Raw genomic sequence first — 24231 nt, 5'->3', positions numbered from 1 at the left:
ATTAGCAGTGCCAAGGGTCAGGGATGGTGGGAGTTGTAGTAACGGATGACCACAGCTTCCCCATCCCTGAAAAATTTATTATTATTATTATACCACAGACACACCCAGGGCGATATCCAGGGTTAGTCATGTTCAGAGTAAACCCACTGAAATCAATGGGCTTAACTCCACTGGCTTCAGTGGGTCTACTCTGAGGGTGCCAAACACTGGGAATCACTCAGAGTGTAGATTTCATTTGCGAGTGTGGAGGAGGAGAGGATAACACTCATTTAAAAAAGTAATAGGTACGTGTAGACAGACACACACACGCCCGCTTTACCTGAGGAACCGCTCGGGCTGGGCCCTAGCGGTGCCCAACGTCTCCAAGCAGGCGCCCAGCCTGCCTCCCGAAGGCAGCGCGAATGCCGCGTGGTCCGCCATGCCGCCGCTTCTTCTTCGCTTCGCGTGCTCGCGGAGGCGGCCCGGCCGCCCTCGTCCCACATCCAACCTGCTCCGTCCGGCAAAACGGGCTCCGTAGCGAAAGGTTCCGCCTCATCCTGGACAACAAAAAGGTTCCGCGGGAGATGGATCGTATGAGTGGGAGGCTGCGGCTTAGATGTAGGACTTCCCTGGGTTTCCTTTTAAGTAGAGACCTTATCCCAGTCTGCATCTGTGTTGGAATGGCTTTTAATATGTTTTTAAGTATGCTTTTAAAGATTCCTAACTTTTTAAAAAAGATGTTTTGTTTTTCTTATTTTTAAAAGACGTTTTGCTGGGAGGGAGAGGGATATAAATTTAATAAACAATAATAATCAGAGGTAGACTGACTTTTTAGATGGAGGTTCATTCATAAGCCTATTCTCCACATGAAAAAAGCACCTGAGTAGGGCCTAAGGCTCAGAAGCCGGAGCGGCTTCCATTGGCCAGGGAGAGCCCACCTTGCAGTAAGGTTTGATTCTTTATGCTTCTTGTTTTTTAAAAAAAGACCAGATACTGGCGACGCACTGGGGAGGGATGTTGTTTTCAGGCCTTGCTTGAGAGCTTCTGACAGAACCTGAATCTTTCTTCTCCCTCCCCGCTTTTAAGTCAAATAGGCATATTTTGGAATAGACATAAGAGAAAAGTCTCGCGCTAGGACCGAGCGGAGGTCCCTTCCTGCTGCTCTCCAGGCAAACAACGAGGAAAGCTGTCTGTCGCGTTTTTTTTGCAATCGCTGCTTCGCTTTTCTTGTTTGGGCCTGCTGAGTTGCTGTTGCCAGTGCTCTCCTCGCCTCACTCTTGCTTCAAGGAAGCGGACCCTGCATAGAGTTGCTCGTCTGGCAGTGCCAGGTTTAAAGATGGCGGCCCCCATACGGACGCTGGCCTCAGGTATGTGTTCCCAAGTTCGGTGGGGGAGCTCGACTGCGGCCAAGTGGCGGCGCTCAGAGGTTGACAGCCCCTTTGCACGCCTTGATGGGGCAGAGGAGGGGGCCAGTGAAGACACCTGAAGAGACGCTTTGCATTGCATGTCTTGATTTGTCCCTTTCCCCCTGGTGGAGAACACAAGATGTGTCCCGTGGGGTCAGGCCAAGAGTCCACCTGGTCCCACATCCCGTTTCCAGTATGGCCGCGGCAGAAGCGATGCAGCGAGGACGTGTTTGCTTCCCCTTGTCCCTCATTTTAGCATTCAGAGGTAGACTGCCCCTATACATGGAGGCTCCATTTAACTATCTATGGCTAACTGTGACAGGTAGATTATGGTTTACTCCTACAGATAATGTGGCATACTAGGTTAGAGTGACGGACTAGGACCCGGGAAACCAGGGTTCAAATCTTCACTCTCCATGATGCTTACTGGGTGACTTTGGGCTAGTCACAGTCACTTGGCATAGCATACCTCACAGGGTTGTTATGAGGATAAAATGGAAAGGGAGTGAACTATGTATGCCACCTTGAGTTCCTTGGAGGAAAGGTAGAATATAGATGTAATATAATAATAAAAATTCAGGGCAAACAAACAAAAGGAAAGAACTTCTCACAGTGCATAGTTAACTTATGGAATTTGCTGTCACAAGATGTAGTGATGGCTTCTATCTTAAATGCTTTGAATAGGGGATCAGACCAAATCAAAGAATCTCAGAATCATAGAATAGTGGAGTTGGAAGCAGCCTATGAGGCCATCAAGTCCAACCCCCTGCTCATTGCAAGAATGCAAATTAAAGCATCCCCGACAGATGGCTGTCCAGCTGCCTCTTGAAGGCCTCCAGTGTTGGAGAGCCCACCACCTCCCTAGGTCATTAGTTCCATTGTCATACTGCTCTTACAGTTAGGAAGTTTTTCCTGATGTTCATTTGAAATCTTGCTTCCTGTAACTTGAGGCTATTATTCCATGTCCTGAACTCTGGGATGATCAAGAAGAGAACTGCCAGTTTGTTTCCGGTCACAATTCAAAGTGCTGGTTTTGACCTATAAAGCTCTATATGGCCTAGGTCCAGACTATTTGTCAGACCGTATCTCCCCATATGAGCCTGCCCGGGTGTTGAGATCCTCAGGAGAGGCCCTTCTCTCAGTCCCAACACCTTCGCAAGCGCGATTGGTGGGGACGTGAGATAGGGCCTTCTCGGTGGCTGCCCCCAGGTTCTGGAACTCTCTTCCTAGGGAAGCACGAATGGCCCCTTCCTTGCTATCCTTCTGTCGGCAGGCAAAGACTTTTTTATTCTGACAGGCTTTTGGTCTAGAAGATGTTTTAAGATAGGGCCTCATAAGGTCTGTTGTATTGTTCTATGGTCCTATTCTTAATGTTTTAAATTGTCTTAGTATGTTAAGTGTATGTTTCATGATTTTAATGTCACAAATAATTTAATTCTATTTTAATTGTATATTTTTGTATTTTTTTTACCTATGTGTAGTTTTTATTTGTAAGCTGCCCTGAGTTCCAGTTTTGGAAAAAGGGCGGGGTAAAAATAAAGATTCATTCGGATTCATTCAGATCCCGGCCCTCCTCTGTGTGAGAACCTTTCAAGTACTTGAAGAGGGCTATCATATCTCCCCTCACTGTTCTCTTCTCAAGGCTAAACATGCCCAGTTATTTCAGTCTCTCCTCATAGGGCTTTGTTTCCAGTCCCCTGATCATCCTTGTTGCCCTCCTCTTAACCCGTTCCTGTTTGTCTGCATCCTTCCTGAAGTGTGTTGTCCAGAACTGGACACAGTACACAAGATGAGGCCTAGCCAGTGCTAAATAGAGGGGAACTAGTACTTCACCTGATTTGGAAACAATACTTCTGTTAATGCAGCCTAATATAGCATTTGCCTTTTTTGCAGCCACATCAGACTGTTGGGTCATATTCAAACTTGTGATCAACAACAATTCCAAGATTTAAAGCAGGAGGTGCCAACGTGGTGCCCTCCAAATGTTGCTGGACTAAAACTCCCATTTGCACCAGTCCAGCAGCACTTGGAGGATACCTTATTCACTAACCCTGCCATAAAGACATTTATTATGGCATGAGTTGTGGACTCAAGCCTACTACATGAAGTGAAATTTTAGTTGGTAGGTATACAAAGGAGAAAATTGTAAGGTGGGAGTTAAATGGGAATGAAAGGTGAAAATTACAGCCAGTGATAATTAGAGCTTAGGAGCCCCTCCAGACATGCTTCTCATTGTGCATTCATCATTATTTGTGCTTATGAAGGTATTGGGGTGGTTCAACTTTCAATACTGCTTGTACTCTGTTTCAGAGCAGACATACTGCTTTGTTTCCAATCAGTGCACGTCTCATATCTTCCTACTGGAATCCTGTAGCTTTTTATACCACAAATGTTCTGGGGGTTTTTTTGTATCACTTTTGTTGTGCTGTAGTTCAAGAGTGCCCCTTTGGACGGCAATAATGCAATAACATCTGCGAAGCATTGCAGAAGACTGGATAAAGGGGAAGGATGTGCGGACAGCCTAGTAACAATCCATCACAAATGCATTATTGTTGCAGCAATTACATGTTGCAGCCTATACCCACAAAAAAACCCAAAGACACAAACAAACAAAAAACAACCCAGTCTGGGCAGGGTCCTAACCATATGCTAAATAGCCACACTTTTGCATTTGTTAGTCTTTAAGGTGTCACAAGATTCTTTGATAGTTTTTGCTGCCAGAGACGAATACAGCTGGCTCTCTGGGATTAGGCAAGCTCATGAAGGGGGAGAAATCAGTCAGTGGCTACAAATCATGATAGCTAAATGGAAATTGCTGGGGAGCAGCGGCCAGGATGGGAGCTATTGTCTTCACAGCCTGCCTGGGGCGTCCTGGAGGCATCAGGTTGGCCACTGCAGGGGACAGGATGCTGGGCTGGATGTGTTGTTGTTATGTGCCTTCAAGTCGACTACGACTTGTGGCGACCCTATGAATCAGCAACCTCCAAGAGCATCTGTCACGAACCACCCTGTTCAGAGCTTGTAAGTTCAGGTGACGTCTGTGGCTTCCTTTATGGAATCAATCCATCTCTTGTTTGGCCTTCCTCTTTTTCTACTCCCTTCTGTTTTTCCCAGCATTATTGTTTTTGCTAGTGAATCATGTCTTCTCATCGTGTGTCCAAAGTATGATAACCTTAGTTTCATCATTTTAGCTTCTAGTGATAGTTCTGGTTTAATTTGTTCTAACACCCAATTATTTGTCTTTTTTGCAGTCCATGGTATGTGCAAAGCTCTCCTCCAACACCACATTTCAAATGAGTTGATTTTTCCCTTACCCACTTTTTTCGCTGTCTAACTTTCACATCCATACATAGAGATCAGGAATACCATGGTCTGAATGATCCTGACTTTAGTGTTCAGTGATACATCTTTGCATTTGAGGACCTTTTCTAGTTCTCTCACAGCTGCCTTCCCCAGTCCTAGCCTTCTTCTGATTTCTTGACTATTGTCTCTATTTTGGTTAATGACTGTGCCAAGGTATTGATAATCCTTGACAAGTTCAATGTCCTCATTGTCAACTTTAAAGTTACATAAATCTTCTGTTGTCTGAATGATCCTGACTTTAGTGTTCAATGATACATCTTTGCATTTGAGGACCTTTTCTAGTTCTCTCATAGCTGCCCTCGCCTTAGGCCTGGATGTACCTTAAATCTAATCTGGCAGAATTCTTCTCACCTCTTCCCTTTTCAAGCCCAAAGTTGAGGCCCTTTATACTTTACAGCAGGGATGGGGGAACCTGTGACCCTCCAAATGTTGCTGGACTACAGCTCCCATCATCCCTCACCATTGGTCATGCTGACTGGAACTAATGGGAGTTCATGTAGAACAACCGCTGGAGGGCCACAGTGTCCCCATCCCTGCCTGCTGGACTGCCTTCTCCCAAATCCCCTGCATGGAATTTGATAAAATGCAACATATAAGAGAACTAAGAAACTATAAAAATGCAATTAAAAAATCATACAGCATCTAGCACAGGGTATCTAGCACGGATGAAGATGGGTGACAGAACATCCATTGTATTAGAGTCATAGAATAGTAGAGTAGGAAGAGGCCTATAAGGCCATCAAGTCCAACCCCCTGTTCAATGCAGGAATCCAGCTTAAAGCATCCCTGACAGATGGCTGTCCAGCTGCCTCTTGAATGCCTCCAGTCTCAGAGAGCCCACTGCCTCTCTAGGTAATTGGTTCCATTGTCATATGGCTCTAACAGTTAGGAAGTTTTTCCTGATGTTCAGTCAAAATCTGGCTTCCTGCAACTTGAGCCCATTATTCCATGTCCTGCGCTCTGGGATGATTGAGAAGAGATCCCAGCCCTCCTCTAAGTGACAACCTTTCATGTACTTGAAGAGTGCTATCATATCTCCCCCCAGTCTTCTCTTTTCCAGGCTAAACATGCCCAGTTCTTTCAGTCTCTCCTCACAGGGCTTGGTTTCCACTCCCCTGATCATCCTCATTGCCTTCCTCTGAACCTGTTCCAGTTTGTCTGCATTTAAATGTTCATATTGATTTTTAACTGCATTTTTATTGCTTATTTTCTGTCTTATATTAAACATAGGAAGCTACTTTACACTGAGTCAGACCATTGGCTCATCCAGCTCAATATTGTCTGCACTGACTGGCAGTGGCTCTCCAGGGTTTCAGAGAAGGGGTTTTCCCAGCCCTACCAGGAGATGCTGGCCATTGAACCAGGCCCTTTCTTCATGCCAAGCAGATGCTCTACTACTGAGCTATGGTCTTCCCTGGATTACACGCTGAATTCTATGGAATACAATAAAATGCAACATATAAGAGAAATAAGCTATACAAATGCAATAAAAATCATACACCAGCCAGCACAGGGTATTTTATTTGCTACAACAGGCAAAAAATAATCAAGTGGTCTGCCAAGACCCTCATCAGTTTTCAAGTGGGTGCCCACTGCTCTAGGAGAGATCTGTGAAACTTTTCCCAGTGGTGGCCTCAACTCCATGAACTTGGTTGAGTCCGGTTTAGTTTCATTGCGTGTGTATGTTTGTAAGTGTGTTGCCAGCAGATAGGAAATATTTTTATTTAGGAAGACTTTGCATGTTGATGGCTCGGAGTTCTTGTTTTAATTTTCCTGCTATAAATGGGCCAGACACCGTTTGTCCTGGAATAACTGTTCAAGGTCTTGCAGAGATCCTCTCTTACTTATGAACTAGAACTGTTTTATGTGATTAAAGACATCTCAATCAATTAATCACACAAATTGTAGACTGTTAGTTAACTCATTAGACTTGCATAAGTTTGCATGCAGGGGTGTATTTGTCCCAGGTCTCAGGAGGTCTTAGACCCCTAACTTTTGGGGGAGCAGGGTCCCAGCACCTCCAGCATCCTATGAGCCAAGCAGCATGAAAGGAGAGTGTGTTAGTCACTAAGAAGAGTCTGCTAACATGCTTCCTTGTCCTTTTTTACTGATTGGACCCTCTATTCAGCACTGGTTAGGGCTCATCTTGAGTACTGTGTTCAGTTCTGGTCTCTGCACTTCAAGAAGGATGCAGACAGACTGGAACAGATTCAGAGGAGGGCAATGCGGATGATCAGGGGACTGGAAACAAAGCCCTATGAGGAGAGACTGAAAGAACTGGGCATGTTTAGCCTGGGGAAGAGAAGACTGAGGGGAGATATGATAGCACTCTTCAAGTACATGAAAGGTTGTCACATAGAGGAGGGTGGGATCTCTTCTCGATCGTCGTAGAGTGCAGGACACGGAATAATGGGCTCAAGTTGCAGGAAGCCAGATTTTGACTGGACATCAGGGAAAACTTCCTAACTGTTAAAGCAGTATGACAGTGGAGCCAATGACCTAGAGAGGTAGTGGGCTCTCCGACACTGGAGGCATTCAAGAGGCAGCTGGACAGCCGTCTGTCGGGAATGCTTTGATTTGGATTCCTGCATTTCGCAGGGGGTTGGACTTGATGGCCTTATAGGCCCCTTCCAACTCTACTATTCTATGAGGTGAGGCAGCCACTGAGAAGACTCTCTTCAATAGCTAACACTTTCTCCTTTCATGCTTATTAGCTCCTAGGGATGTCTGTTGCTGTGGCAGAAGGCATTAACAAGGATCTTATTCTCAACCCAGCAGCAGAAAAAGGGGAGAGGAGGGAGGGTTATGGTTGTGACTATCATGAAGGGACCCATCACTTCAGAATTTGCCACTACACTGCTGTTTGCATCTGAGTGATAACAATAGTTCTGAAACAGAAGACGAAGGACAGATGGGACTGTAGAGCTTCTCCAGCAGGTTCCTCCCTCAGCTGTCATCTAGCAGCAGCCGTTCTAGCAGAGGGAAAGAAGGCAAGCAGGCCCATTCCCTCAGCTGTGCTGAGAAACCAGCTGCATTTGACTCCTGCTGTGCTTGACCTTTCCTCCTTTCCCTTGTTCTGCCCTGTGCTGACAGCTCCTGACCCTGCTGGTACCACAGTCTCAGGTGCCACCTGTGCTGAGTAGTGTAGTCTCCTGTACTTTAAGACGGGTCGCCAAACTTTTTTGTGTGCCCATGGGCACATTTGGAGTTTTGAGAAAGTGCTGTGGGCCCCAGTCACAAATGGCTGCTGTGGGGTGTGGCTTATCACAAAAATGATGGCCACATCTAAAAGAAGAGAAAAGAGACAGGACCACAAAATGGTGTGGGCATGCCAACCGATCAGTGGGGAAAAGGGCAGCTCCACCATACCTTCTCACGGAGGATGGGCATCCAATGAAATGTGGGTGTGTTTAAGGGGGGTGCTCCATGTAGGAGAGAGTGAGCCAGAACAAACAGGAACTGAGCAGGAAAAGCAAACATATATCATATATTGTGGGTTTTTGAGGGGATACTTGCTGAGACGTATCATGGGCTCCATAGGAGGTAGGTGATCCCTGTTTCAAGAGTTGCATAGAAGAGAGAATTCCACCAGGTAATCGTTTCCCACCAATGCAATGCTACCCTACTAAAGCTGCGTCTGATGGAATTCTCCCTTCTATATAAGTTCTAATGTTCAGGAACCCTCCTGAGATCATGATAGATCATCTCTTCTTGACCTCTAGAAACCTTGCCCGGATTTTCCTCTAGTTTAATTTCACACAAAAATGCACACAAACACTCAGGCTTTTCTTTACGACCTCATGAGGCTCAATCCAGACAAGACTGAGATGCTGCTAGTGGGTGGTTCTTCTGACCAGATGGTGGATGCCCAACCTGTACTGGATGGGGTTGCATTCCCCCTGAAGGAGCAGGTTCGTAGCTTGGGGGTTCTCCTAGAATCATCTCTGTCACTTGAGGCTCAGGTAGCCTCTGTGGCATGGAGTGCCTTCTACCAACTTCGGTTGGTGGCCCAACTACGTCCCTATCTGGACAGGGATAACCTGGCTTCAGTTGTCCATGCTCTGGTAACCTCCAAATTAGATTACTGCAATGCACTCTATGTGGGGCTGCCTTTGAAGACCGTTCGGAAACTGCAGCTTGTGCAAAATGCAGCAGCCAGATTGGTAACGGACCACACGGTCCGAACATATAAAACCGATTGTGGCCCGCTTGCATTGGCTGCCTGTATGTTTCCGAGCTCAATTCAAGGTGCTGGTTTTGACCTATAAAGCCTTACACGGCTTGGGACCACAATACCTGATGGAACGCCTCTCCCGATACGAACCCACCCGTACACTACGTTCAAGATCAAAGGCCCTCCTCTGGGTTCCTACTCCAAGGGAAGCTCGGAGGGTGGCAACAAGGGAGAGGGCCGCCTCAGTGGTGGCCCCCAAATTATGGAATGATATATTTGACGAGGTGCGCCTGGCGCCAACACTGTTATCTCTTCAGCGCCAGGTCAAGACTTTCCTCTTCTCCCAGGCATTTTAGCATGTGTTTTAAATTGTTTTTATATTGTTTTAAATTTTAAAATTGTGTTTTAAATTGTTTTTAAAATATGTGTTTTAAATTGTATATTTGTTTTAATGTTTTTGATTGCTGTAAACCACCCAGAGAGCTTTGGCTATGGGGCAGTATAGCAGTGCAATCAATCAATCAATCAATCAATCCATAAATGTGCACTAGATATTTGCTGCTGTTTTTATTGCCTTTTTAAAGTTTTGAATTACTTGTTTTAACTGTTTTTATTAATAATTTTAATGTCTCTTGTAAACCGTTTAGTATATAAATTTTGTTGTTAGTAAGTATGTAAGTAAAAAAAATTGCCTCATATTTATAATCAAAGTGATTTTCAGCAAATTTTGTGTTGACTTTTGCACATCATGGCATAAATCATGGGGCCACGAAGTTTTCCAAATTGTCTGAATGTATCCTATTGTCCACCCCTTGGATGTAGCTTTTTCCATATTGCTTAACAGCATGATCCTGTGTATCTTCACTTGGAAATAAGTCTCAATGTGTACAATGGGGCTTACTCACATGTAAGTGTTTTTAGGATTGCAGCCAAAGTAACATCTGTTGCACCACACACACACATGCATTTGAACAGCAGGTGCAACAGTTCTTTCATGCCTGGAGCATAGGTATCTGGTTGCTGGGTTTTGGGGAGATGTTCTTTTTAAAAACCTTTACATTCTGCAGAAGAAATTGAAATGTTATAACACTGCAGAGTTTTCTCAGAAGCCAGGATTTTGGAGCAGGAGTAATAAATAGAGGATTGTTCAAAGTCTCCTCTTTTGGCAGATTTCACACCCAGTATCTATTCCAATGTAATGTTTGGTGATTAATCATCTACAGTTGTTATCTACACAGCTGGTGAATTTTTGGAAGGACGCCAGATCGCTGTGGAAAAGTTGTTTTGGCCCAAATAAGATTTCTAAATATTCTTTCGTGTGTGTGTGTGTGAGTGTGTGTGAGTGCGCATTTGTGCAGTGCACTTAGCCTTTTTGAATTAAATGCATTGTGTTCATCCTTAATCCGTAAATTTAAGCTTTCAAAAACACGATGAGAAGGGACAGAATTATACTGAGCCCAGCAGCGTGATGTGCTGGTTAGGACCTCGGAGCCAGTCCACAGTGAAGTGAGGTGTTTAGATGGCATCCATCTACGTTGGTGGATCTGGTGCATGCCACCATTGTTATGCTGTATAAATATTTTGTAATGCTTTGAAGGTAAACATGCTCAGTTCCTTCACGCCATTGTTGCAGGATCTGCCTTCTACATCCTTTCTCAACTATGTAGATCTCTGAATCCTTTCAGATCTCTGAGACTCTTTTCTTGAACTGTGGTGCACCAAACCTCAGTCTTTGTAGCTTCACACCACCATTCCTTGCAGAAGTAACAGGTATGTAAGGATTCAGACCGGATCAAACCAAGGCCCATCTTAGACCAGCTTTCTGTTGCCAAATAATGGCTAGACAGAAGCCTTGGGGAAGCTCATAACTGTGGTCTATTTCCCCTGTTGCTTGTTCTCTGCATCTGGCATTCAAAGGTATATTGTCTCTATATATGGAGGCTCCATTCTGCAATTATAGGTCTCTTCTCATTGAAAATGTTGCATCCTTTTTAAAGAGCTTTGCGGATACCATGGACTGCAAAAAAGACAAATAATTGGGTGTTAGAACAAATTAAACCACAGCTATCACTAGAAGCTAAAATGATGAAACTGAGGTTATCATACTTTGGACACATCATGAGAAGACCTGATTCACTGGAAAAGGCAATAATGCTGGGAAAAACAGAAGGGAGTTGAAAAAGAGGAAGGCCAAAGAAGAGATGGATTGACTCCATAAAGGAAGCCACAGACCTGAACTTACAAGATCTGAACAGGGTGGCTCATGAGAGATGCTCTTGGAGGTCGCTGATTCATAGGGTCGCCATAAGTCGTAATTGACTTGAAGGCACATAACAACAACAAAAGCTAATGACCATGGCCAAATGTTGCGGCAGAGAGTTCTGTAACTCAGTTGTGCCAAGTTTTGTTGTTGTTATTATCTCCTTTCACATAAGTTTCAAGGCAATTAACAATCATACAATAAAAACAACTTTAACAATAGGATTAAAAATAATACAAAAAACAGCTGAAGGTAGATCAAACAGCACAAATAAACACCGAAGGTAGAAACCTAAAAACCAAAAACCATCCAGCTGGAAACGTTGTTTAACAGTGGGTAGCACCCATAATGCTAAGATCAATTTATAAAAGAATATATAATACAATTATTTACTGATAATACTAATTTATAGTTAATACAATAGTAAGCGTGAAACATGAAATATAATTTATGATATAGTCATTCACTGATAAATACTAAATTATAGTTAATTTATAAAACATGATTTTAAAATACAATGTAGGCTATAATATAGTTTATAATGTTGTATATTATTCACTCCCTGGCCGCAGGTGACGCTGCCCATTTCCTTGCCTGTCCTCCTGGGCCCAAGAGTGGCCATTGGCCAGATAGGCGACACATAAATTAAATTTATTATTTCATTATAATTATTCTCTCTCCCACCGAGAGAGCACAAGCTTGCCAAAGTTCCCATTCTGTCTCTTTGCTTCACTCAAGCAAGGAGGACCAGGGGCCTCCTGAGATCGGCAGGGGGGCCCCAGCGGAGAGTGGGCCTCAGTTGCTGCCTGTTGTGCCAACACCTGGGGCTGGCTCTGCTTACCTGGCTTGAATCCACTGCTGAATTGCCTCAAGTTCCGTTCTTAAAAAAAATGGAGAGAGGGAAGTTTGACTCTCCACACCAATGTATAAACCTCTGACATGTCCCTTTGCTGTCTCTGCATGCTTCCCAATCTCAGAACTCTGGTCTCTATGTCTTTCCTGTTGATCATTTAAATTGTGGTGTTGCAAAAGAGCTCTTACCGCTCTATCACATCCCTGTTAGAAGTGGGGAACCAGACCTGTGCATAGGAATTTATGCTTCGTAAATGTGCCTGTACTATAGACATGCAGAGGAACACTGAAGGGCTTGCCATTTTATATTCTTTTATTTTATTTTACTTATTTATTATCGCCCAGGATGGCAAACAGCAATGCAGCAAACCAATACAATTAAAATAAAATACTGTATGTGTGTAAGCAAATAAGCAGCACACTATTACCTTATTGCTAAGCTAGGTCTTTGGACCAGATTGCATACATGACTCATCTTTTAATGACATTTTTTTCTTCAGTGCTAGCCTCATTGGCCAGGTCAGCACCTGATTATGAAAATCAGAGAGCATAGGCCAGCCACTGAGAAAGGCCCCTTTAAATGGCACATTTTTACAGAAAATTAGTAGACTGTATCAGTACTCTAATATGAAAATTATGTGCCAGTTCGATAATCTATTGAGAGCCAGTGTGGTGTAGTGGTTAGAGTGTTGGACTACAACCTGAGAGACCAGGGTTCGAATCCTCACACAGCCATGAAGCTCCCTGGGTGACCTTGGGCCAGTCACCGCCTCTCAGCTTCAGAGGAAGGCAATGGTAAACCACCTCTGAATACCGCTTACCATAAAAAAACTATTCTTAGGGTCACCATAAGTCGGAATCGACTTGAAGGCAGTCCATTTCCATTTTTTTATAATCTGTTAGATAATCCAGCCCTGGTCAAAACAGCATCAATTTCCACCATTAGTAAAAATAAATCAGGTGCAGGGCTATATATATACACCCTTGACCATTCTGCTACCTTTCCTTGGACCATCTGAATGGAGCTTGCAGACCACTGGTGGTCCATGGACCACAGTCTGAGAACCTCTGAAGCATCTGCACCAAAGGCCCAATACTGCTTTCCTGTTTAGTCTCAACCAGTTCTGACATTATCACTGTATATATGAAGTAGTTTTAAAAAGAAAAAAACAGACCTGCCGGGTTAGATTGTTTGTCTATCTAGCCTAGCATTGGCTACCTGACAGCAGCTCTTCCAAGCCTCTAGCAGAGCTCTTTCACATCACCTGCTGCTTGATCCTTTTTTAACTGGAAATGCTTCAGGGGATTGAAACTGTGATCTTCTGCGTGCAAAGCAAACGCTCCACCATTGAGCTGTGGTCCCTCTCTTTTTTGCCATAAGGTGTGGTCCCTCTCTATTTTGATGTAAGATGCATCACTGCAGTTAAAACTGAATGGCTACTAGTCATGATGGCTGTGTTCTACTTCCACTGTCAGAGGCACTAAGCGTCTGAACACCAGTCGCTGAGAATTGCAAATGGCAAGAGTGCTGTTGCACTCACGTCCTGCTTCTGGGCTTCCCATATGCGTTTGTCTGGTCAAAAGTCAGTCATATTGATTTCAGAGGAGCTTACTCCCAGGTAGGTGGGCATAGAATTGCAGCCTCATTTAGAAAAAGTTGTACAAAGTATATTTTCAGATGTCAGCCACATTCACACCATACATTGAAAGCACTATTATGCAACTTTAAACAATCATGGCTTCCTCCAAAGAATCCTGGGAACTGTAGTTCATGAAGGATGCTAGAAAGCCCCTCAGAGCTGCAGTTCCCAGAGTTCCCTGGAAAGAGGGATTGATTGTTAAACCACTCTGGAACTGTAGCTCTGTGAGGGCAACTGGGCTCTCCTAAAACCTGGTCTCAGGACCTGGACAAACTACAGTTCCCAGGATTCTTTGGGGGAAGCCATGTGTAGAGTGGTATGATACTGCTTCAAATGTATGGTGTGAATGCAGCCCTCATCTGAAAAGGGGAAGAGGGGGTTGGCAGATGCTATTCTTACACTGCAGGCCAAGTTAGGCCTTTCCAATGGATAGCCAACTCTACTCTGCCATTAGGGCAAGATTTCCACTTGTGTGTGTGCGTGCATGTTCTTCACAATTGCACCATCTGTTCCAATGTGCTCCTGCACCCTGTTGCGTCCTGTGTTCTGCCCAGCTTCCTGGATATAAGGAGGGGAATTATTTCGCCTTACATTTCTAATCACAATGGCTGGGAGTGTGTGTGCTGTGTGTGTGTGTGTGGGGAACTAATTGTGTGTGACTACCCTTGGGGAAACTAATGAGTACTGCATCTTCCAGCATTAATTGAGAAAGCTTTCAGCATGCTTTGAGAATGGGACGCAGGGGAACTCATGGGGAAGAAACTCAGCGAAAAACAAAGAATAAACTGCATGCCAACACATTCTAGGTACAGTAGTTGATGCTAGCCCTCTTTCTTTTTGAAGTTTTAATTCCAAATACTTATTTGGAGTAGACAGTTTGCCTGTTTTGTACTATTTTGTACCAGATCACCAATCTCCACATCCCAGCGTACCTTTTCCTCTCTCAGATCTTTTTCTCCTCTTTGATGAGCTTTACTTAAGATCTGGGGCAAGAGGGACCATTGTGCTAAGTAAGTTAAGGAGCCAGAGTCTGCTTCATTTGGGGTGCCTAGGACAAGGATTCAGTGCTGGAATGGGTGGAGTCCTAATTATTTGTTATTATACGAGCTGGTATTAAGGGTCAGGGAATGCCTGGGTACTGATGAAAGCACCCCATAGTTTGTGCTTGCCTGATCTCCAGTTCATAGAATCACAGAATCATAGAGTTGAAAGGGGCTTATAAGGCCATTCAGTCCAAACCTCTGCTCAATGCAGGAATCCAAATTAAAGCATACCTGACAGGTACCTGTCCAGCTTGCCTAGTCTTGAATGCCTCCAGTGTTGGAGAGCCCACTACCTCTCTAGTAATTGGTTCCATTGTCGTATGGCTCTAACAGTTAGGAAGTTTTTCCTGGTGTCCAGTCGAAATCTGGCTTCCTGCAACATGAGCCTATTATTCTGTGTCCTGCACTCTGCGACGATCGAGAAGAGATCCTGGCCGTCCTCTATGTGGCAACCTTTCAAGTACTTGAAGAGTGCTATCATATCTCCCCTCAGTCTTCTCTTCTCAAGGCTAAACATGCCCAGTTCTTTTCGTCTCTCCTCATAGGGCTTTGTTTTCAATTGTGGCCCCCACCCTATGGAACTCCCTTCCAAATTATCTCCGCCAGGCCCTCTCTACAACGAGTTTCCGCCAGGCCGTGAAAACCTGGCTCTTCAGGCAGGCCTTTGGGGTGGGCTAGATTTTATCATTATCGCTTTTAGATTTTAATGTTATTGTATTGGTGTGTCATTCTGTGTCATTTTGTTCATATTGTATGTCACCCAGAGTGGCTGGATGGCCAGCCAGATGGGCGACTAAGAAATCCAATAAATTAAATTAAATTAAATTCTTGTTGCCCTCGTCTGAACCTGTTCCAGTTTGTCTAGTTTATCTCTTAAAGTGATAACAGGAAAGAGAACTTCACCAATATGGAGAATATTCCCATCCTGACTGTCATTTCCAAACAATGAGGTGCAGAAACTGGATTTTTGACCAGGGTATTGCTGCCATCATAGTGTCTCCTCCATGAACCGGTTCAATTCCTTTGCAGAGGCAGTGGCCGTGAATTAACTCATGTAGCTGTGGGTTCCATAAATTTAATTTTTGTTGTTTGAAGAAGTCGTTGCCTATCCTTGAATCTCTTGCCTTTTCTGCCGTGTGGAGGCTTGAGGCTCACAGTGGATGCAGTCAGGTCAGATGGAGACTCCAAGTTGGATCAAGGCAGGAAAAATCAGATCAAGTATCTCAAACAGAGTTCAGGGAATACAGAACAGTGGACAGTGCCTGCTAGCTGGAGCCTTACTACTGCGGCTACGGAAGGATGTTGCCTCAGCTGAGAGAGGTGACCACCTCACGCCTTATGCAGGCTGAGAAGTCCTGATTTTTGGTTGGTCCTGCCTTGCAGGAGGAGCTGACTGTGTGAACTGGAGGTGCTGTTGTGGGCTCGTCTGCTGAGCGCAAGGATGATGGAGGAGGCCACTTCCTTCATCAGGGAGGGAGAAAAGGTACCAAAGGCTCTCCCTTGGGTGGAGCAGCCCTGTCTTGTCCTCTTCTGAATCTTCCTCAGGTGTTGCAGGACTCTGCAGCTGGGGGCTATGGTATCACCCATTTGTTTCACTGGATGACCTTGAGTTGTAGTCTTATGAGAGAGGGAGAAGGATATCTCTTTCTGCATTTTAAAACATTGTAAACTTCATATCCTCTGCATTAGTCACCTCCCTCCGCATCCCGCCAAACTGAAAACATTATAATAATATTTATATAGTGGGAAACTACAGAGATAGAAGTGTTTACGCACTACATGTACATTTTCTCAGTAGTCTTCACAATGACTCTGTAAGCAGGAAGCCACTTATAAGATTTGTTCTTTGTTACTGAGCTCAAAACTGTGTGTATGGTGAAGGTGAACACCCCAAAAACGAGTGGAATGAAAGAAAAACTCTGGTCAAGAGACTCTTGCTTATGACTGAAAGAGGCCTGGATGTTTGTCTTGAGGGTGGAAATATCTTTCTGTCTGGAGTGTGAGAAGCAGAAATGCTGACAAGGCTTTAGTCAAGCTAAGGCGATGCACCGGTGTGAAGAAGAAAACAAGATTTTTTACTCCATGCAGCTAGCAGCACTGGGTTGACCTTTGTCGGTCTTCCTGTATCCTTATAAGGCTTGGGATGACATCAAAAAAATGGAAAACTGTTTCTGCAGGTGTTTGTCACATGACTTGTCCTTTACAAATAGAGAACTGAAGTTTGGTGAGAAAAAGTGGGATGAGAGAGAAAGGCAAATTGAAATGCAGAAAATTTGGGGTATAAGTGAAGGATCAAGAAGCGCCAGAGCTCACTTCTCCTTGGCTTCGTTTTATGTTTATTTAGCTTCACGTTTTACAAATAGATATTTTGCTTGTTCTGTGGCCTCTGGAGCCCAGTTTGACTTTTCCCCTTCAGAGAAGAAGGGATTTCTGGTGTTGAACTTTTCTCTTCTTCAGTTTTGGAGCTGTTTATTTACTGTATTTATTTATTATTTGATTTATATCCCACTCTTCCTCCCAGCAGGAGCCCATTTGTGGCCATTCTTCTCTAAATTTGCAGCTGAAGATTTGGCTCATAAACAATTTAGTAATTTTGCAACTACAACAATTCTGTAGTTTTTATATATATTTTCTTGTTATTTGGTTTTTTGGCTTATTCCAAGGTGAAGTTTATGCTTCACTATTTTATTTTTTCCAACTCTCACTTCATCTGGATTCTTCTGGATCCTACAAAGAAAGAGAAAAAAATACCAAAATGCTGAATCTCTTTTCTTTATGTTTGGACCAGGGAAATTGGGCACATGTTACCAAATCCTTCCAAGCTACACAGGAAATGTGAAAGACCAACCCAAATTGTGTTTGCATTTTGACAAATTTGTAGGGCAGTCCATCTCAGAGAGGAGGTCAGGTATCCTGCTCTCCTTGTGCATTCACTATAGCTGCCCAATTTCCCTGCTTTTTAAAGTTTGATAGCAATATCTGTTGGCTATAGGTACGTTCTTAAACCGCAAGGTTTTTTGCCTGTTAGTGAATAATAGTTAAGTTGCATATTGTTCTTCTGCATGGAGTTTCATTTTAAAGCTAAGTTGCATATTCATATTTTTTTTGTTTTCTATTGCTTTCATATACTGTTCCTTATATTCATCCCTTCTCTGAGACTAATGTTCAGTTGATTTCTCTTTGGTATTATTATGCTCAGATCATTTCTAAACTGAAGTGTATTCTCTGGTCTTCTGCTGTGATGTATTTAAAATATTTTCCTCCAAAACACATTATGTTGCTGTTGTTGTTATGTGCCTTCAAGTCGATTACGACTTATGGCGACCCTATGAATCAGTGACCTCCAAGAGCATCTGTCATGAACCACCCTGTTCAGATCTTGTAAGTTCAGGTCTGTGGCTTCCTTTATGGGATCAATCCATCTCTTGTTTGGCCTTCCTCTTTTTCTACTCCCTTCTGTTTTTCCAGCATTATGGTCTTTTCTAGTGAATCATGTCTTCTCATTATGAAAACACATTATAGCCTCTCATTAAGAACCTCATTTTCATTCCTGTCCAGTTCGCATTGACAGCTTGCAGAGTTACCTGTGCTGTTTCTTTCCACATCACTTCAGGTCCATTTGGGTACAGGAAGCCTGTGGGTGGGACCTGTTGTCCACGTGGACCTTGCCACGTGGTTGTCACCCAGTCTGAAGGCAGAGTGACACTTGGCTGAATTCATTCTAAGCAGAGCCTGGAAAAGTTACTTTTTTGAACTGCAACTCCCATCAGCCCAATCCAGTGGCCATGCTAGCTGGGGCTGATGGGAGTTGTAGTTCAAAAAAAGTAACTTTTCCCAGCTCAGGTTTTAAGATCACAACAATCCTGTAAGTTTTTTGGAGAAGCTGAGGAACAGCTCTGACCTTTGACGTTTCCCCATAGCTCAACATGAATCAGGGAAGGCGCTGCGGCTTCATTTCTGGCAATAAGAAGATTTAGGAAGTGGCATAAGAGTGCAGTGTCATACGTAATTTGGAGATGGAAAAATGCAGAAGCCTATTCATGTTCACAGTCTAACACATTGGGAAACGTGAAAACATCAGAGGTTTTGCAGCATGCTTCACAGCTGGGGAAATAAATGCCAAGGGTTTTCTCCTGTAAAGGGTTAGGCTGGTGTACGACCCTTGGGAATCTCCGACTTTGGTACATGGAGTCTCCAAAGATCTGACGGAATTCTCTTCAAGCTTGCCTAATGTCACATTCATGCAGGCAGTTCCTTCAGTTTAACAAACTGAAAAAACCTTAATAAATATCTTTCCATTATATATTAATAATAATGATAAATATATTTCCTGTATATCATCATAATAGTATTTAACATTTAATACTTTTAACATTCAAAGCACTTCACATGCATTATTTGCTGGATTACAGCTTCCATCATCCCTAACCATTGGCCATGCTAGCTGGAGCTGATGGAAGTTGGAGTCCAAGAATCTCTGGAGGGCCACAGGTTCCCTGTCACTGCTGTATGTAATACATTTGATGTGGCTCACAAGAAATAATGCCTAATAAAACCTACATAAAAGCAATTATGCAACAGAATAAAGACAACTTCATGGAAGGAATTGTCTTAATAATACCAAAGGGCCTGTGCCCCCCGTGAACACCTCTGACACCAAGGGGATTTGAACAAAAATCATCAAAGGCCTGGTTCAAACTAGCACCTTGAATTGAGCACGGAAACAAAGTAGTAGCCAGTGAACCTGATATAAGCAAAATATGGTCTGAGGCTGCCTAAAATTCTCCCAGGCATTTTAGCATATTTTTTTTATTTTTTTTAAAGTGTTTTTAAATTTGTATATTTGTTTTTAATGTTTTTAATTGTTGTAAACCGCCCAGAGAGCTTCAGCTATGGGGCGGTGTACAAATGTAATAACCATAACAAACAACAACAATAATAATAAAACCTGGGGGGCTGAATTCTGGGCCATTTGAAGCTTCTTGACTGTCTTCAAGGGCAGCCCCACGGTCAAGCAGGTTTCACGGCTGTGCACAGGGATTTGATCCCAAGGGAAGTGGGGTTGAAAGACTCCTGGACTGATGCCAGGGAGACACTTCAGGCTCTGCTGGTATTTTATTTCCATGTCTGTGTGTGGCACACAACTGCAATACAGCAGGGGTGGGGAACTTCGGGTCCAGGGACCAAATGTGGCCCTCCAAGCCTCTATCTGGCCCTCGTTGGAACTCTCTCCAGGCCATACCCCCTCCCCCTTGGCCACACTCCTCACTGGCCCTGCTTGACACCCCTAGTGTGAAATGTGCCTTGTGCGTGTCTTGATGGAAGATGGGTCTGAGCAAGTGTGTAGTAGAGACTAGCCTACTGTACAAACTTTACATTCATCGCTCTGCATGCTTTTTTGTCCCACCACTGGCATGTGGCCCTCGGAATGTTGCCCAGAAGGAAATGTGGCCCTTGGGGTGAAAAAGGTTCCCTGCCTCTGCAATGTAGGAACCTTATTCCATCTTCCCGACATTTCTTAATGTTGATATTTGTGTTTTATGTGATTGATCTTTCACATGATGTAAAATCAACTTCGGGAAATCTAGCGGAATCTGGCGGAAGTTTAGCACTCGTTTTTGTGCTAATTGTTTGCAGATCCTGGAAACCTGGAATATTGCGGGAGTTTTACATTGTAGGTTTCATGCAGTTTTCATGGATGACACCCCCACTGCTCGCATAATGAAATTTTGGGTGATATTTTGGCATAGGGTGCTGTGAAACATGGCGGAACAGAAGCGCACATGTGCAGAAAGGGTAGCAACATGTCTGAAGACATCCGTTGTTGTGTCACACCATACCCACTGGTGGGAATGATTGAAATTTAATGTGATGTAGTGGTATATTGATCAAAAAGCCACAGTTCCATACTGTAGTCTAAAATGAACGTTAGAAATTGGGACAGTAGAAATTAACCAGTAAAATTAATGCAATAAACCCCATGTCTGAATGCAGCCATAATCTCTTAATTGTATAAGGTGGGGGAATGCCATTGAAAAGGGGGAAAGACGTGAGTTTGTTGCTTAATGTGAAGGGGTTTTTAATCAGTTCCCCCCCCCTTTCTCAGGACTTCTCTGTGTGTTGCAAAACACAGCTGCTGTTCCAGTGCGAACTTTGTCCAGGTCTGCTTCCTTGGTCCAGAAGACTCCCCGGTCTTTGTGGAAACTCGGTCGGCTCAACCACGTGGCGATTGCGGTGCCCAGTTTGGAAGAAGCCACATCTTTGTACAGGGACGTGTTAGGTGCTCAAGTGAGTGAAATGGTTCCCCTTCCTGAGCATGGGGTCTGCACAGTCTTTGTGGACCTGGGCAACACAAAGCTGGAGCTTCTGCACCCACTGGGGGAGAAAAGCCCAATCGCTGGTTTTCTGCAGAAAAACAAGGCAGGAGGAATGCACCATATCTGCATCGAGGTATTTCCACCCTGGTTTCTTTTTAATTTGGAAGCTTTTTTTTTTTAATCATGTTGAAAAACCGCATGCTTTACATCATAGTAAGACAATGCATTTGACATCCTGAGAATCCCTAGGTTTTCATTCTGATTTCTTAACTTTCCTTTAAGTGGTCAAGTTCCTAGCCTTCATTAAGGTAAGTTTTGAAAAGCTCATAAAAACAATAACTACTTTTTCGAGGTTATAAATCTGACTGCGCTGCTGTAGCCTTACAAAATTATTAAAGAAATGGAACCAATTATGGCATATATTAAAAGGGAGGGAGGCATAAAGGATTTAGGGTTAAACTATCTGCTGCTATAAATTATAAATTATGTGTATAATATATTAATTATTATAAGAATTCAGCTTATTAATTCAATAAAATAATAATTGAAATGTAGTTATAATATGGAATTATATATTTATTTAGGATAATTATAGACTTATGTAAAATGATGAATTAAACAATATCAAAGCATACCAATTAATGACCACATGTATTTTTGAATGATGTAGAAATTTGTTTAATAAATAAATTTATATCTATCTATCTGTCTATCTATCTATCTATCTATCTATCTATCTATCTATCTATCTATCTATCTATCTATCTATCTATCTATCTATCTATCTATATTGGCTGGCGATCACTCGTGACCAAGTAAGATTGTCTTCCAAGATAATTTGGTTGGAAGAGGCCTGTGCGTGAATTTGTTTTATGTGGGGAGATGGGCGCACAATGATCAACACGCAATCTTGACAGAAAAAGGCTTTGATCCAATGGCATGGGTACCATGATGATTGGAAGTCCTTTATCTGCTGCAGCCTTCATCCACCTTCACAGCCGTTGTAACGTACACATTGTTATCCTCCGCCTGTTCTGCTGTTGAGGACTTTCTTGGCTCGTTCTTTGTCTGGATCCTCTCCCTTGACCTTACCGCCATGGGTGACCCTGCTGGGAGCACATGACTCCCGACGGCATACACACACACACACACACACAATTTTTTGTGCATGTGAAATAAAAGGGCAAACAAAATGATTAGGGGGCTGGAGCAACTCTCCTATGTGGAAAGGTTACAAATCAGAAAAAAAGTGAGTAAAGGAGTGACATAATAGAAGCGTATAAAACAGAGGGAGAAAAACATCACTATCCTCTTTCTCCTTTCCTCATAAGACTAGAAGCCACAGGGGTGATCCAACAAATCTGAATGATGGGAGATTTAGGTCAGACAAAAGGAAGTACTTCTCAACTCAGCATATAGTTAAACAATGGAATTCACTGATGGGCAGCAACTTGGATGGCTTTAAAATGGGATTATAGACAAATTCATGGAGGATAATAAAGCTGTCAATGGCTACTTGTTATGATGGCTATCTGCTATGGGTAGAGACACGCTTATTGTTGGGCTGGTTCCAGTGTGCCTCCACCTCTCTTTGACACATGACCGTAGTCAAACTCCTCCCCTTTTTACTCTGAAACCCTGGTTGGAAAATCTTGAGTGCATTTTTTAAAAATTTAGCTTCAAGCAGATTTTGCAACTGATTGGTAGATCAACCACTTGCCCTCCAGGTGCGGCCAATGGAAACATTTTGCAGCAGGCTCAGGCAGAGATAGCAGTTGGCCTAATACTTTGCTGTGGGTTGTCCTGAAAGGCCTGAAGTCAGCAGTGGGGAAGGGAGGTCCAGCTGAGGGCAGAATTGCTTCAGAATGCAGCCAGAAAAACCATTCAGGCTGCTTTTGAAGGGACTAGTGTGGCCATAGCCTAATTCTGCTTCTCTGAGCACCAGTTGCTGGGGATCTCAGGTGAGAGATGCTGTTGCTCTCATGCCTGCTTCCTAGTTTGCAACTGTGGGAGACAGCAGGGTGGACTAAACAGGTCTGATGCAGCAGGGCTATTTGTGTGCTCCTATTTTTTAAAGCACAAAGTGTTTTTCAACCCTTGGATCTTTTGTGTTCATCCAATTTGGTTTTGATGTTCACCATCAGTCTTGTTTCTTCCATATCGTGAAAAATGCTCCAATGAACCTCTTCAGATGCACTTTTCTCCTTTTTAAGGTGGACAGTATTGAAGACGCCATTGCCGAACTGAAGAAGAAGAAGGTTCGTGTATTGAGCGAAAAGCCCCAAATAGGTGCCCATGGGAAGCTGGTGGTTTTTCTCCATCCTAAGGACTGCAACGGAGTCCTGGTGGAACTTGAGCAAGCTTAAGCTGTGAACTTAATGGTGGGAACAATAAATTAATGCCCATACTTATGGGGGTGGGGTGGGGAGCATTTTCTGTGTTCAAAAATTACATCATCTGATTTACTTGTTGGAAGTTTTTTTTTTTAAATGAGGAGCATTAACGATGATGTCATTTCCCATAAGAAGGAAAATGTAAATCTTGAATTACCATTAATTATATATATATTTGTCTAGATCTGGGAAGGTGCATTTTGGTCATTTGAACTTCACTAAAATAAATTTTGCTTTTGGCTGGCTTAGAATTCCTTTGCACAGTAAGCTGGGTGCATATAAAGGTATTTTTTCCCATTGCCTCACAGCTCCTGGGCATAATTTTGCATCCATTTAGTAGATTTCTAGGTCATCCCCCATCACTCCATCTGTGAGCGAGAAATGATGCCAAGGAGAGGAGTATGGTTTTTTTTAGTAATCACTCCAGTATTCCCTTAAGAAAATAGCCAGCAAGGAATCATCTTGTTTTCTGTATTCATCATTCTAAGGACTCTCTGAGAATCCCTTTGATTGGTTCACTCAATAATAAGATGCTTGTGGTCTTGTACAGGTCCCCATTATTGCTAAGCAACTCTTCCTCCCCCTTCCCTCTATAACAATTGTCAATAAGCCCTTTATCTACAACCTGCCATTTTGTTGGTCTTAAAAAATATACATATGTGTAAAAGAGGAATTTGGACATCTTTTGATTACCAATATTTAATGTCACTTGATTGTCAGTACCACCTGCATAATGTATAGTAGTTTATATGCTTTTACATTATTACTGATAAGTAATTAAAAAAATGTTGATTTTGTTTGTTT

At 43.2% G+C, this 24231-nt stretch overlaps 2 protein-coding genes across 5 annotated transcripts in view; one reads left to right on the top strand and one right to left on the bottom strand.

Annotated features, from left to right (window-relative positions):
- The window catches only part of MPHOSPH10 (M-phase phosphoprotein 10), a 13204-nt gene extending 12672 nt beyond the window's left edge, over positions 1 to 532 (bottom strand). For both annotated transcript variants that reach the window (XM_061595492.1, XM_061595493.1), the window contains exon 1: positions 320 to 532. In XM_061595492.1, coding sequence (XP_061451476.1) covers positions 320 to 420 — 101 coding nt within the window. In that variant the 5' untranslated portion in view covers positions 421 to 532. The remainder of the gene's footprint in view (positions 1 to 319) is intronic.
- On the top strand, positions 455 to 24231 carry MCEE (methylmalonyl-CoA epimerase). 3 transcript variants are annotated; one of them, XM_061595496.1, is made up of 4 exons: positions 455 to 597; positions 1066 to 1346; positions 20824 to 21167; positions 23248 to 24231. In XM_061595496.1, the coding sequence occupies exons 2-4, from the start codon at positions 1316 to 1318 to the stop codon at positions 23398 to 23400; spliced, it is 528 nt and encodes a 175-aa protein (XP_061451480.1). In that variant the 5' UTR covers positions 455 to 597; positions 1066 to 1315; the 3' UTR covers positions 23401 to 24231. The 3 variants fall into 3 exon arrangements, with proteins under 3 accessions (XP_061451480.1, XP_061451479.1, XP_061451478.1); XM_061595495.1 differs by lacking the exon at positions 455 to 597 and having other exon boundaries at positions 955 to 1346; XM_061595494.1 differs by lacking the exons at positions 455 to 597; positions 1066 to 1346 and adding an exon at positions 16715 to 16894.

This window comes from Rhineura floridana, chromosome 14 (assembly GCF_030035675.1).
Source record: "Rhineura floridana isolate rRhiFlo1 chromosome 14, rRhiFlo1.hap2, whole genome shotgun sequence".
Taxonomy (NCBI): Eukaryota; Metazoa; Chordata; class Lepidosauria; order Squamata; family Rhineuridae; genus Rhineura; species Rhineura floridana.
The sequence above is the reverse complement of the archived record's forward strand: the minus strand, read 5'-3'. Positions and strand labels throughout refer to the sequence as shown.

Excerpts from the sequence above, each read along its gene's own strand:
- MCEE (XM_061595494.1), top strand. The coding sequence starts at position 16,861 with ATGACATCAAAAAAATGGAAAACTGTTTCTGCAG. Across the intron at positions 16,895-20,823 it reads ATGGAAAACTGTTTCTGCAG|GACTTCTCTGTGTGTTGCAA; the intron begins GTGTTTGTCACA and ends CCCCTTTCTCAG. Across the intron at positions 21,168-23,247 it reads TGCACCATATCTGCATCGAG|GTGGACAGTATTGAAGACGC; the intron begins GTATTTCCACCC and ends CTCCTTTTTAAG.